Source organism: Acanthochromis polyacanthus, chromosome 16 (assembly GCF_021347895.1).
Source record: "Acanthochromis polyacanthus isolate Apoly-LR-REF ecotype Palm Island chromosome 16, KAUST_Apoly_ChrSc, whole genome shotgun sequence".
Lineage (NCBI taxonomy): Eukaryota > Metazoa > Chordata > Actinopteri > Pomacentridae > Acanthochromis > Acanthochromis polyacanthus.
This window is the reverse complement of record NC_067128.1, coordinates 11,311,935-11,324,255: the sequence shown is the minus strand read 5'-3', so window position 1 is coordinate 11,324,255 and position 12,321 is coordinate 11,311,935. Positions and strand designations below refer to the sequence as shown.

Genomic DNA, 12,321 nt, shown 5'->3' with positions numbered 1-12,321 from the left:
ATTCCAACTTTCAATTTTTTATTATATGTGGTATTATAACAGTTATCCTGCAAAAAAAAAAAAAAACAGCTTGAGTTCTCATCATTTTAGTCATGGTTATTCTGTTTCCATAGGGGTGCAGGACTTTACATTGCTGTCAAAAATGAGCCCACAGTGAGTAAAAATGTGACAGGAGGTAAAAAAAAAAAAATGCTCAGAAACTGCTTAGAGTTCAAAGAGTTAATGCTATTTAATCATTTTTTTTGCCACAGAAAATTCCTCAACTGAAAACGTGGACATGGCCATCGCTGTCACTTTAGGAACCTGATGCCAAATTTAAAACTAAATGAAACGCAGGGAGCAGAGAATGTGTGACATCAGAACGTGTTTTTTCCTTCTTGTGTCAGATGTTGTAGTTTTGAAGAAAACGTCAATAAACTTGAAATGTAAATCCAGCTGTAGAATGGCTCTTTCCTTCCTCCACCAAGGAGGCATGCTTCCACTACTGCTGCCTGGACGGAGGTCAGTATCCTGATGATTCTGGGAATGTCGAAGCGATGACTCAGCAAGAAGACGATGAAGCCACGGCAATGACTCGGTGGAAAAATAAGCTCCGCCCACCCTGTGCTCTGTGGGAGGAGTCACATGAAGCGCTCCTCTCAGCAACCAAAGAGATGGATGCAAATGTGAGCCGACTGGACTCTCCTGTTGTCCTCAGCCTCATCTCACGCGGTAAAACTCCAAACAAAAGTCTCTGAGACTGCATGCTGTTCTCAATTTTTCCAGCGGATTTGCTAAAAGAGAAGAAGAAACACAGTTTAGTTGGGTCACATGATGCAGGTGATGAAGATGCTCCTCCTCCTCACCTGGTTGTTGAGCAGCTCGTCGATCTTCCTCTCCTCTGCCGAGCCTCGCCCCACCTTCCCCCGGTATCCTAGCAACAGCTGCCGGTCCTTCATGTCCCGGTAGGTCTGATAGGCCCAGAGACACGGCATCATCATGACATCACAAAGAGCATGATTCTGACTGATTAACAAATTAACATCAGCAGCTTCATTAGACTCACGTTGATGACGATGTCGTGACATTTATGTTTCTGAGCTAAACTGATCCTCGTGTCCGGGTCTTCAACAAGCCCAACGTAGTCCTGCAGCACCTGAAGGTTATCGACAATCAATAACACACCTGTCAGTAGTCAATAATCAACACCCCACTATTAAAAAATGTTGCCGCTTGGCCCTGCCCCCTCACCCGTGTGGGGGCGGAGTTCTTCTGCAGGATGTCGACAACTCGATGGAAGCTCAGTGGAGATTTCTTCCTGGTGAAGCCGAGCCAGTTCCTGCTGGTGAACAGAGCGTCTACGTCCAACCACGCCTTCAGCTTCGCCCTTGCCGCCAACGCCGTCACAAAGTACTGTTTCTCCGAGATCTGAGGCCAGAGGTCAACGGCTGTTAGTGACCCTGAGGTCCAGAGATCAACATTAAACAGGATCAAATCTAACATGTCAGCTCTCACCTTAAAAGTCTGACGGATGTTCAACGGACTGCTGTAGGTTCCCTGCAAACAAACACCAAATACTGGATTAATCACTCTGGTTTAAATAATCTGGTTTACCAAAACTGGTTTAACTCATCTGGTTTAACTTATCTAATTTAACTAATCTCGTTTGACTAATCTGGTTAAACAAAGCTAGTTTACCAAAATTGGTTCAATTAACCTGATTGAACAAAGCTGGTTTCACTAATCTGGTGTGTCAAAACTGGTTTAACTAATCTGATTCAACAAAGCTAGTTTAAAAAAAAATCTACTATAATAAAGGTGTTTAAGTAATCTGGTTTAACTGATCTGATTTAACAAAGCTAGTTTCAAAAAATCTACTATAATAAAGGTGTTTAAGTAATCTGGTTTAACTGATCTTGTTAAACTAATCAGTCCATCCTGGTTCAGCTAATCTGACCTCCGCCTCGGTGTAGTGGTAGAAGCAGCAGTAGTACAGTGTTGTGATCAGCGGCATGTTGAGGATTGAAGCTCTTCTGGGAAACTTCTGGAAAATTTCAACCTTCCCTCCACGCTCAGCCTGCCGATCGGTCGCCTAGCAACAGCACAAAAGGAAAACTGAGATTAAACTGGGATAAACTGAACCTGACGGTGGGTTTTAACAGAAAATAGTCTAAGTCAAGATGGAAAATGAGCAACTCTGATAAGTAAACTGATAGATCTTTTACATTTTTTTCGGTAAAAACCAAAATAAAAATACATTTCTGCTTAGGCTCATGGAAGTTTGAAAGGTTTCATCATTTTGTGATACTTTTGAAACCAAACCACAGATCTATTTATGGTGAAACAGCCAGCAGAGAAAGTAGGTCATTAAATCAAAGACTGTTCAAATTGCAGAACTCGGGTTTGACTAATTAACTGACAAAATGACAGGACTTCAGTAAAGAATGAAACTAAAGCCAGTTAAAGGAAGATACATTTGAACTGAACCAGTTTCTGACCTCGATGATGATCTGTCTCTCCAGCAGCGTGTAGTGGTCCTGAACATGAGCAGAGTCCTCTGCAGAAAACGGAAGGCTGAAAAGAAAAAAAAAAAAAAATCAACTAACGATGAACAGATCGCAGTAAAAAATAAAAATCGCCAGTAAACAAGTAGGAGTGAATCACCAATGAACTGGAAACTACAGTGTAACTATAACCAGATTCTCCTTGGGATCTATTTATCTATCTATAATCTGACTCAGATCAGTCGAGTGTTCAGCAGGTGTCACTCACCTGAGGCAGCTCTTCAGGAAGTCCCGCCTCTTGTTTTCATCTGCAATGCTCAGATGTTCTTTATACTGAAGGAGCTGTCACCATGGAAACACACAGAAATGTATATCAGTATCCTGTTGGTCTTCATTTGTACAGTTACTGAGCACTACTACTGTGTTCACAGAGTGTACTACTACGTTGTACTACATACCGCCACGTCCTCCGTCCTGCCCAGAGCTCTGAGGTACAGAAGAAGAAAACAAATGTAAACACACCAGATGAACTGTGATTCTGATTTGCTTTAACCACATACAGGTGTAACAGGTAAACAGGTGTAACAAGTAAACCTGAGCAGCTCCAGCAGCAGCCTCTGGTCTTTGGTCTCAGTCAGGTAGTGGATAAAATGTCTCAGAGCCGTTTGTCTGGACTCAAGCTCCCGAAACAAAACCTCTGAGGAGCAAAACACAAGAATCAGACACCAGAATATTGGATAGTGGTTCAGGATCAGGTCTAATAGTCCTGGATCAGGTCTAATAGTCCAGAATGAGGTCTAACAGTCCAGGATCAAACCGAATAATCAGGTCTAATAGTCCAAGATCAGGTCTAATAGTCTAGGACCAAGTGTAATAGTCCAGAATCAGTTCTATTAGTCCAAGATCAGGTCTAACAGTCAGTAGCAAATCTAATAGTCCAGTATGAAATCTAACAGTCCAGGATCAGGTCTAATAGTCCAGAATCAGGGCAGGAGACTCACCTTTACTCAGAGTCCTCTTTAAATAAATTAAAACCTGAAAAACAAGCACTGTGCTCAGTTGTTGTTCATCGAGTTGTTAATAAAGTCCATAGATTCACGCTATGTGTCACATTGTAAATAAAGTTACAGCAGTGATGACGTTTCCATCGTGAGCGCTGACGGCAAAATCCAGCAGCAGGAGTTTGTCCTGCAGAGACCGGAACTTCTCCAGAGGTGCCGTCTGGAACACAAATACGCAGAATACTGCAGTGAAATACTGCACAGTACTGCAGAGACATGACCTGAAGTACTACAAGCACACAGGTGTTACCTTTCCTTGCTGCAGTCTTTGAATTGTCTCCTCAGGCGACCAATCACTGACATAATCCTGACATCACAAGACAAAGACATCATTATTAAAACACCAGAAAATAATAAAAAGATAATCTGATAATCAGCATCAGATTACAGACTGTAATCTGACCACCAGTCCTGCTATTACCTTGTATTCAGATTTGGGTTTTCGGAGCTCAGGAGCATAGAGTCTGACAGACGACTCGCTGAACGCTAAAACACAAAGACATGAGTCAGTCTTGAGTGGAAGTGTTGTCATTCATCCATTCTCACTCTGTCATGACACTCACTGTCCGTGAAGCTCTGGAAGTTTCCTCCTTTAGTTTTTCCTGCAGAGAAGCACAATAAAACTTCAGTCACACAACCAGACTTCTCATCCAGTCTGAGTGGTGTGACTTCCACCTGTCTCACCTTTGAACAGAGAGCTTAGAGAGTATCCTGATTGGCTCTTGCTGAGTGATGGTGTGTCTGTGGGGATTTTGGGGAAGGCGGGCTCTCTGTCTGTCCTCTGATTGGATGCGGCTGTTTCTTTGACAGACCAGGAGATACCTGAGGACACAAGTATGGCAGCTTTCAGAGCAGGCACCATCCTGCAACCAATCACAGCCCAGAATTCTCCACCGGTGTAAATAATAAGCACAGTAGAGGCGTCTTACTGCCGACTGGCTCTCCGCTCCAGCTGACCTTCTCCACATCGTCTTCGTCATCGTCTTCATCCACCAGGGGCCGAATACTGTTCACTGCCTGCCTCGACTCTTTTAACTGACATAGACATCAACATGTGAATGTCACATGATGCCACTGACCCACCAAAACGTCACCCAGTGTTACTGACACACTTGAGTGTCATTCATTGATACTAATGCTACTGACTGTCACTCAGTGTTACTGACGCACATCTGCAACAGGGTCAGTATTCTTATATTTACACAAAGTTTGGTCTGCCTCTCAGTGGTTGTGCAGAACCTTTGCTGGGGGCTTGTGTACCCCTATGTGCACTTTGGCCGCCCCACTGCATCTTATGTGTTTTTCCCACCTTACCTCTCCCCTTTTGTTTTGTGTTTAGAAAGAGAGGTAAGCGAGATTGTGACTGCAGTTGTGATTTGTGTGTTAATGTCACATAATTCAAATTTATGAGTTCACATCCCGATTCTGATGTACATTGTTTGTTTTCTGTAGGAGCCCAAGTTTGTATGAAGGACAGGTGTGCGTGGTTTTTTTAGTGTCTACTGTACAGAGAGAATAAATTGGAATCACCTCCAACGAGATCTATCTGTCATCTGAATTCACAACGCAGAGAGAAGCCACCAGTTATACCTGAACATTCCCACCTAAACTTCACTCAGTGTTACCGATGCACCTGAACGTCACTCAGTGTTCAGTTCAGTGGGTCCAGGTGAGAGTCTGGGATCAGGTCTTACCCTGATTAACTCATCGTCTTCATCATCAAAGGTGAACGCTTTGAACTTGGAGCTGTTCCAGTATTCTTCCTCATCAGCCTTACTCTTCGTCATCTAGACAAACACAGTTAAACACGTGTGAACTAACTTTATTCATACTGACAGCACAAGAACAGTCAGCAGTGACATGAAGGAAATGTCAGTGTAGAGACTCAGCAGCTGTTAGCTTCAACAGGCTACAGCACGCAGTTAATGGTTAGCTTCTAATTCTAAAACACAGATTTAATTGTACATTATTAGAGTGATAAACGTCATATCGTTTTACCTCCTCCTGATTATGATGAACTGTTGGGTGTGTAGCTACACTGTTGTTTTGCTGATTAGCATGCTAGCATGCTAACAGAAACGCCCGTATTTGACTCTTAATTTCACTCTCACAAACGGCGGGAACACTGACGTCGGTACGCCGGTTGTAATCCGGAACAATAGCACTCACTAACCGCTGAGCTTAAAATTGATAATTGATCAGAATCAATCAGCTGGGTTTACCTTCACCTGCTGCAGCTCCTCTCTACGGAAGCTTGTGACTGCGCGATGGCTGCTGGGAGTTGTAGTGAACTACTTCTTCTTCTTCTTCTTCTTCTTCTTTTTGTTTAATGGCAGTTGGCACGCAACTTTTAAGTGCATTACCGCCAGTTGTAGTGAACATGCGCTGTGACTGGATTTGAACGTCAAAGCAGTTTTCTGAAAGCAGCAGGGAAACAGCTTTAATGAGACAAAACTCGGTCAGATCTGAACATACAGATATGAAACATATCCGTTTAAATTCATTGTGACTTCAGTTTCATGAAGATATTATTATACTGGATGCCCATCATGACAAACTCCATAAATCCACTTAGAAACCAAAGAAAAAGGCTGTTCAAAATCTGCATGTTAGTAGGTTTTCTTCAGTATCACAGTGAATCAGTGACTGTTGTCTGTACATCCATGATACACAGCAACCAGAAGCTGCTCATAGAGAATTCTGCTATTTTATTTACAAAATGCAAACACATGCAGGTTCAAAAACAGGCTTGAGTGTGTTCTAGTTGCTGTTAATGTTTCTGTCAAAGTTAATTAGCAAATAATTTGTTAAATAAATACATGATTATATTCATAATTAAGCACTTTAATGTGCTGTTGTTGTTGGTGTGATACTGCTCTTTCCCAGCTTGAAAACTGGAACCCATGAGAGTGTCAGGAGACGTCTGTGAGTCCGGATGTGATTACAAAGTTAGATGAGAAGGGAAACAAATGTTTTATAGAGTGCTATTGTTGACACATAGATTTTGTCTATAAATTCTATGGTTATGATTCAGTTTTTGCTGTTTTGATTACTGGCATAGATCAGACCACATGGATGATCAGGGCAGAAACATAGCGAACAAGCAGATATTTCCCAGTTTCTTGGCATTTTATTGATGTCCTGCGTCCTGCATGTGTGCTGTTTTACTTTGAAAGTCTTCAGAGGAGGTGGATGGTTCAAATTTCAGCTGCTGCCAGTGGAGGAGATTCACTCAGACTTTCAGGAGACTCACAGTGGGTTTAATACAGCAGGTGTTCCTCTGAGTTAACCTGTGTTACTGCAGCACAACATACTAAACTTCAGTCAGTATTAAGCAATAATCAGTAATCAGTAAACAGCGATCACTTATCAGCGATGGCTAAGTGGGGTGAAGGAGATCCTCGATGGATTGTAGAGGAGAGAGCTGATGCCACCAACGTCAACAACTGGCACTGGTCTGTTTATTATCATCATTATTTTTATTGAAAACTTAATAATCCAGAATAAAACTTAATTTTAATTATTGTGTTATTGTTATAGAACCTGCAGACTATCTGGATGTTCTCTTACATTGCCTCAGAAGTGATTTCAGACATGACAGAAGAACTGCACTTTCCTGTAGATCATGTGACACATTGATGCTCATCAGAAAGTTTTTAAATACATGTTTTTACCACACTGACCTGCCCTACTAGTCTTTACTGTATCCCCTCTGAACATGGGTGTGTTTAAACTGAAATCCTCAATAATCTGACATGTGGGGGGGGTGTAGCTTTTCACAGGTTTGCAGGTAGCTGTTACTGGGCTTGTTCCCATGGTACCAACAATGTCCAAAATCCCTGATGTTTAGTGTCTGTGTTATTAATGTTCTGATTGGTCAGAGTCTGCTGACATCTAATAGAAGAAAAAGAAGAAGAAGTATCCTCCAGATCATTCTGGAGGATCTGTGTGTGATATTTTGGGAAAGGTTATTCTAGTGTGTGTGTGTGTGTGTGTGTGTGTGTGTGTGTGTGTGTACTTGTACTTGCTACATGGTGAGTACCATTTTCTGCATTTAACTATCAAAGTGAGGACATTTTTACAAAGTGAGGACATTTTGGCCGGTCCTCACTTTGAAACAGCCATGTTTGAGGGTGAAGACTTGTTTTTAGAGAACAGGTATGAATTGAGGTTTGGTTAGGGTTAGGGTAAGGATTAAGTTTAGGCAATCAGTTGTGATGGTTAAGGTTAGGGTAAGGCTCTAGGAAATGCATTACGCCTATGGATGTCCTCACTAAGATAGAAGTACAAACATGTGTGTGTGTGTGTGTGTGTGTGTGTGTGTGTGTGTGTGTGTGTGTGTGTGTGTGTGTGTGTGTGTGTGTGTGTTATATGACCCAGCAGCTGGTTCAGCACATGTACAGATATTTTTAAAGTCTGTGATGTCAAAGGTGGGCGTGGCTACACTGTTCCGTAACAGCTGGTGGAGAAGTGAATGCAGCTGAGTGACTCAAACATCAAACTTCCTCCCCCCTCTTCTCTCTCTTTCTCTCCTCCCCATCAGGACGGAGCGTGACGTCTCCAGCTGGTCCACAGAACACCTCCGTCAGCTACTTCTCAGTGTTCGGGTGGAGGGACCAGAGGGAGTCTGTCAGGTGACTGACATCAACAAGCTGGATGGAGAAGCTTCGATCAACAACCGTAAAGGAAAACTCTTCTTCTTCTATGAGTGGCAGCTGAAGGCCAACTGGCTGGGTCAGTGATGTCATAGTACTGACACCCACAACATTCATCCATCCATCCATCCATCCACCATATGTCATTCATCCACTCATCATCCATCCATCATTTATTGACCCATCCTCCCATCCATTTGCTATCTAGCCCCCATTCATCTACCCATTCAGCCTTTATTTATTTACCCACCTTTCATTTCTTCATTCATCCATTGAATTTAACCATCTCCCATGCATGCATACATACATCATCCATCCATGAGCCATCAATAATTCCTTATCCATACATCATCATCATCCATCATTCATTCATCAGTCATCCATCAATCATTTATCCATCATTCATCAATCATTGTCCATCACCCATCATCCATCTGTCCATCACCCATCATCCAGAGACTCAGAGAAGTTTAGATACTGTGTGGAGATGAACTATATCCGGTTGGTACTGCTCCACCTCCTGCACCAGGTCCGGTTGTTTCTCTACCAGAAAGGTGACATTTGACATTCTTAGATCCAGTCTATCATACAATGGGGCTAGCCTCTGCTGCATCACTGGACTCCAACAGGGGCGGTGGATCTATGAGGCTATGGGGATGGTCGGTTCTTCAAGCTCCACAGACTCAGCCTGCTGTTGAGTTCAAAATCTACTTGTTATGCACTGGTCGTCACTGAGGCAGAGAGGGCTTGAACAATATTTGCTTAGTGAAATGATTTACCTTCTGGGCGCTAATGTCATGCAGGTGGCCTTAGTGTTCTTCTGTGGTGCTGACTGTTAGTTTCCTGTCTACAGGTACAGCCAAAAGTGGAGTGAAGTACAGAGGAACTGTTGATGTGTCAAACCTGTCTGATGAGAACGACGAGGATGATCTGGATGTGAGTCAGATTCCTGATCACACACTGATCAACCTACTGATTACTGTTTTGATGATCATACTGATCATCCTGTTCCCTTACAGATCTCAGTCTTTCTGTGTAAGGACCAGCCCAGCACGCCGCTCCTGGACCTCATGAAAAGGGCTGGAATCAAGGCAGTCCGCAGGGCTCTGGGCGAGTATGTCCACCAACTCAAATCAGGTCTGTTGTCTAGAGTTTATCAAGACCAGCCAATCTGAGAGGAGTATAGTGATCCCTGTCCTAACGTTGACATCTGGCCTCCCAGAATTCAGTCAGGGGATGATTCTTCCGACTACTGATGGACCAAAGCAGCCTCCACCTGAGACCGCCAAGAAGAACCAGGTCAAGACCAACAAAACCCAGGTAGAGTCCACCTTTGGATCTGATCCAGCTCCTCTTAAAATTGAGTGGTCATGACCTTTGATTTCCCTATGCTCCTCTATAGATCAGTGCCACCACCAAATGCACCTCCAATCCCGCGCCTAAGAGCTCTTCTAGCCCCGCCTCCTGTCCCACAGGTGTTCGTATTCCAACCTGCAGCTTTAACCTGAGGGAAACTTTCCAGACATCTGCTGATGAACTCTACAGGACCTTCATCAACCAGGAGGTACCCAGTGCAGATAGGACAGGCTGAAATAGAGCAGAACACACCATTCTGAAATCAACACAGACTACATCAGCTAGAACAAGTTGACATCAGGCTCAAACAAAGACAGATTGTAACACAAGAAACTTTGACCTCAAACTGGCCTAAAACCAAACCGCATTCAGTACAACTTACGGCCAATGATGGAAACCAGACTCAATCTAGGCCAAAACAATATCACATTCAAACCACAGTATGAACCCACATATAGGCCACAAACCCAGATTCTGCAAACCAAAAACAGACCACATCAAGAAGTACTGATAGTATAGTATCACTCCTGCAGATAGTATTACAGCAGTATCACTGTAGTATTCTTGCAGTTTTGTAGTACCATGCTTTGGCACATAATGCTGTAATACGGCAGAAGTACTGAAGGCTCTCTCTGTCTCTATAGCACTGTAGTAGCATTGCAGCTGTACAATTAGCTCTCTATCCACAGTTCGTGCAGGTGTTTACGCGCTCTGTGGCAGTGGTTGATGGTCGACGTGGAGGGAAATTCCAACTGCTGGACGGAAGTGTCAGTGGAGAGTTCACACAGCTGGTGAGGTCACAGCTGATCAATCAACAGCCAATCAAATGTCAGGAGGTTTATTTGCCTGGGGACCAGACAGCCTTTATATTGTGTATTACAAATACACATAAAGTCAGTCTGGAACTGCTCCATTGAACCAAATCTAGCCCAGAGGCGGGACTACCGATCACAGCTTGAATTGGAGAGAGCCAATCAGCGTAACACATGTGTGACGCAATCACTAAGTGACCTAACAATTGCCTTTCCGCCATGATGTTTTGTAGTTTTAACAGCTTCCTTCGCCGTACAGGGGTCCTGAGGAAACTCTAAGCTCTCCCTTTCAACAGTGGAGGGCAGCATTACGCATTCTATCGTACAGCTTGCCGGAATTAAAAATACATCCTTTTTTAAAAGAAAAGCTTTAAGAGCTGCTTCTTGTTGAGGTTTTCAGGACAAATTCAGCCCGTGCAAAACAGAGGAAAGCGCACGAGAGAAACCTCGCTCTGTTGCGGTCGCATCGTTAACTCCCGCCTCTGGTGCTCTGATTGGTTCAGTCTGATCTGCTTGGAGCTTGAAAACCTGTCAAAATGTGTCAATGGAGGAGGGCTAGACCGTATTCCCGTATATCCCTTATAACGGGAATACAGTCTAGCTAAGCTAGGCTAGAGGTTTATGTCATCATGGTAATTAGACTGTTGCTCCTCCCTGAAGGTACCAGACCAGAGGATTGAAATGAGGTGGCGGTTCAGGACATGGCCCAGTGGTGAGTCTTCCTGTTATGATGCTGTGACGTGTTTGAGTGTTTTTAGTGTTTCCCTTCCTTCTGCTGCTTTCAGAGACACTGCAATGTCTGTGTTTTCTGATTTCTCCTTTAGAGCACTACGCCACTGTCAGTCTGGAGATGGAGGACCGAGGAGATGAGACGGAGCTGAAAATGGAGTGTCATGGAGTCCCTGCAGGGGAGGAGGATCCCACTAGGGAGGGCTGGACCCGGTTCTACTTTCAGGCCATCAAACAGACATTTGGATACTGAGATCCAGCATAGAGAAACTCTGAGATACTGAAACCTGGAGCTTGTCTTACAAGTTGAAAGCATGAGTGGCGGTTAAGATGAGACTTACAAAGACAACAGAATGAACTCTTTTGAAGAAGCACTCCAACATTTCATAGTCCTGCTCCCCTAAGGACAGAGTCATATTTCTGTTAGGCCTCTCAGATTTAAAGGGACAGTGCAGCATTTAAAAAGTCCTGCTCTTCTTTGTGCTCTCCAATATCATGTATTTCAGGTGGATCAATTTCCAATAAAGTGTTGGGCTTTGTGTATGGTTAGCCTAGCTTAGCAGAAGACTGGAAACAGTAAGAAGAGTGAAACCCAGCTCCATCTAAACAGAACCAACCAACCAAGCACAAGAATTTTCAAAAATGTTATAAATGTTTCTTTGAGGTTTGACAGGTTCTCTGTGACCGAATCACTGTGTGAATAAATGACTGCTTTTTGTTGTTCATCTGCTTGTTCTTATTAGGACACAGATGTCTCTGGACCAACATGGTGTCTGTTAAAGGAACAGTCCAACATTTTTTTCGTGTTGTTTCTGAGAGATTACCAGATGAGTGTCAGCCTGTAGGGTGAAAACCACATTTTGTGGTATTGCTTGCAACAAGGACTAAAACTGAGGACTAGAACAGAGATCTCCATCAGGATCAAGTTCCTTAGAACCACCAACATCCGATTCAGTGTCCAAATCACTGATACCAATCCAACTGCTGTCTCACCTTTATCTGACCCTCGAAAGTGAATCAGAGACGGAAAGACTTGAACTCGTTCAGCTGTGGCGGTACTTTTCCCTAGACCAGATGAGACCAAGACCATGACTAGGACCACAACCTCAAACTGTCTTTGTACTCACTGGTCTGATAAACTAACAGAACCATATCATATACACAGATCAAAGACCCAGTGCTGAGGCCACTACTCCAACACTCTCTAAAAGCTCAACTGCAATGT

The 12,321-nt window shown here is 43.4% G+C and overlaps 2 protein-coding genes across 2 annotated transcripts; one reads left to right on the top strand and one right to left on the bottom strand.

Annotated features, from left to right (window-relative positions):
- Nucleotide 1: 1 nt before the first annotated feature.
- On the bottom strand, nucleotides 2–5,816 carry vipas39 (VPS33B interacting protein, apical-basolateral polarity regulator, spe-39 homolog). Its single transcript, XM_022212408.2, has 19 exons — nucleotides 5,767–5,816; nucleotides 5,239–5,331; nucleotides 4,474–4,579; nucleotides 4,229–4,366; nucleotides 4,108–4,146; nucleotides 3,966–4,030; nucleotides 3,795–3,851; nucleotides 3,612–3,704; nucleotides 3,485–3,518; nucleotides 3,078–3,180; nucleotides 2,942–2,969; nucleotides 2,752–2,825; nucleotides 2,478–2,553; nucleotides 1,937–2,071; nucleotides 1,495–1,536; nucleotides 1,231–1,407; nucleotides 1,046–1,135; nucleotides 846–950; nucleotides 2–773 (listed from the first exon to the last, which is right to left on the bottom strand). Exons 2-19 carry the CDS (start codon nucleotides 5,329–5,331, stop codon nucleotides 753–755), a joined length of 1,476 nt encoding a protein of 491 aa, XP_022068100.1. The 5' UTR covers nucleotides 5,767–5,816; the 3' UTR covers nucleotides 2–752.
- A 587-nt stretch (nucleotides 5,817–6,403) lies between these two features.
- On the top strand, nucleotides 6,404–11,821 carry LOC110963903 (activator of 90 kDa heat shock protein ATPase homolog 1-like). The gene is made up of 9 exons (XM_022212430.2): nucleotides 6,404–6,999; nucleotides 8,088–8,278; nucleotides 9,053–9,135; nucleotides 9,219–9,336; nucleotides 9,422–9,519; nucleotides 9,602–9,763; nucleotides 10,245–10,346; nucleotides 11,028–11,079; nucleotides 11,192–11,821. The coding sequence occupies exons 1-9, from the start codon at nucleotides 6,920–6,922 to the stop codon at nucleotides 11,347–11,349; spliced, it is 1,044 nt and encodes a 347-aa protein (XP_022068122.2). The 5' UTR covers nucleotides 6,404–6,919; the 3' UTR covers nucleotides 11,350–11,821.
- The last annotated feature ends 500 nt before the right edge of the window (nucleotides 11,822–12,321 follow it).

Bases quoted from the DNA above. Each gene is read 5' to 3' on its own strand.
- vipas39 (XM_022212408.2), bottom strand. From the start codon at position 5,331: ATGACGAAGAGTAAGGCTGATGAGGAAGAATACTGGAACAGCTCCAAG. The intron at 2,970-3,077 runs GTTTACTTGTTA...TCTGTACCTCAG, and splicing joins CTGCTGCTGGAGCTGCTCAG to AGCTCTGGGCAGGACGGAGG. The intron at 2,826-2,941 runs GTATGTAGTACA...CCATGGTGACAG, and splicing joins GCAGGACGGAGGACGTGGCG to CTCCTTCAGTATAAAGAACA.
- LOC110963903 (XM_022212430.2), top strand. From the start codon at position 6,920: ATGGCTAAGTGGGGTGAAGGAGATCCTCGATGGATTGTAGAGGAGAGA. The intron at 8,279-9,052 runs GTCAGTGATGTC...TCCTGTCTACAG, and splicing joins GCTGAAGGCCAACTGGCTGG to GTACAGCCAAAAGTGGAGTG. The intron at 9,520-9,601 runs GTAGAGTCCACC...GCTCCTCTATAG, and splicing joins TCAAGACCAACAAAACCCAG to ATCAGTGCCACCACCAAATG.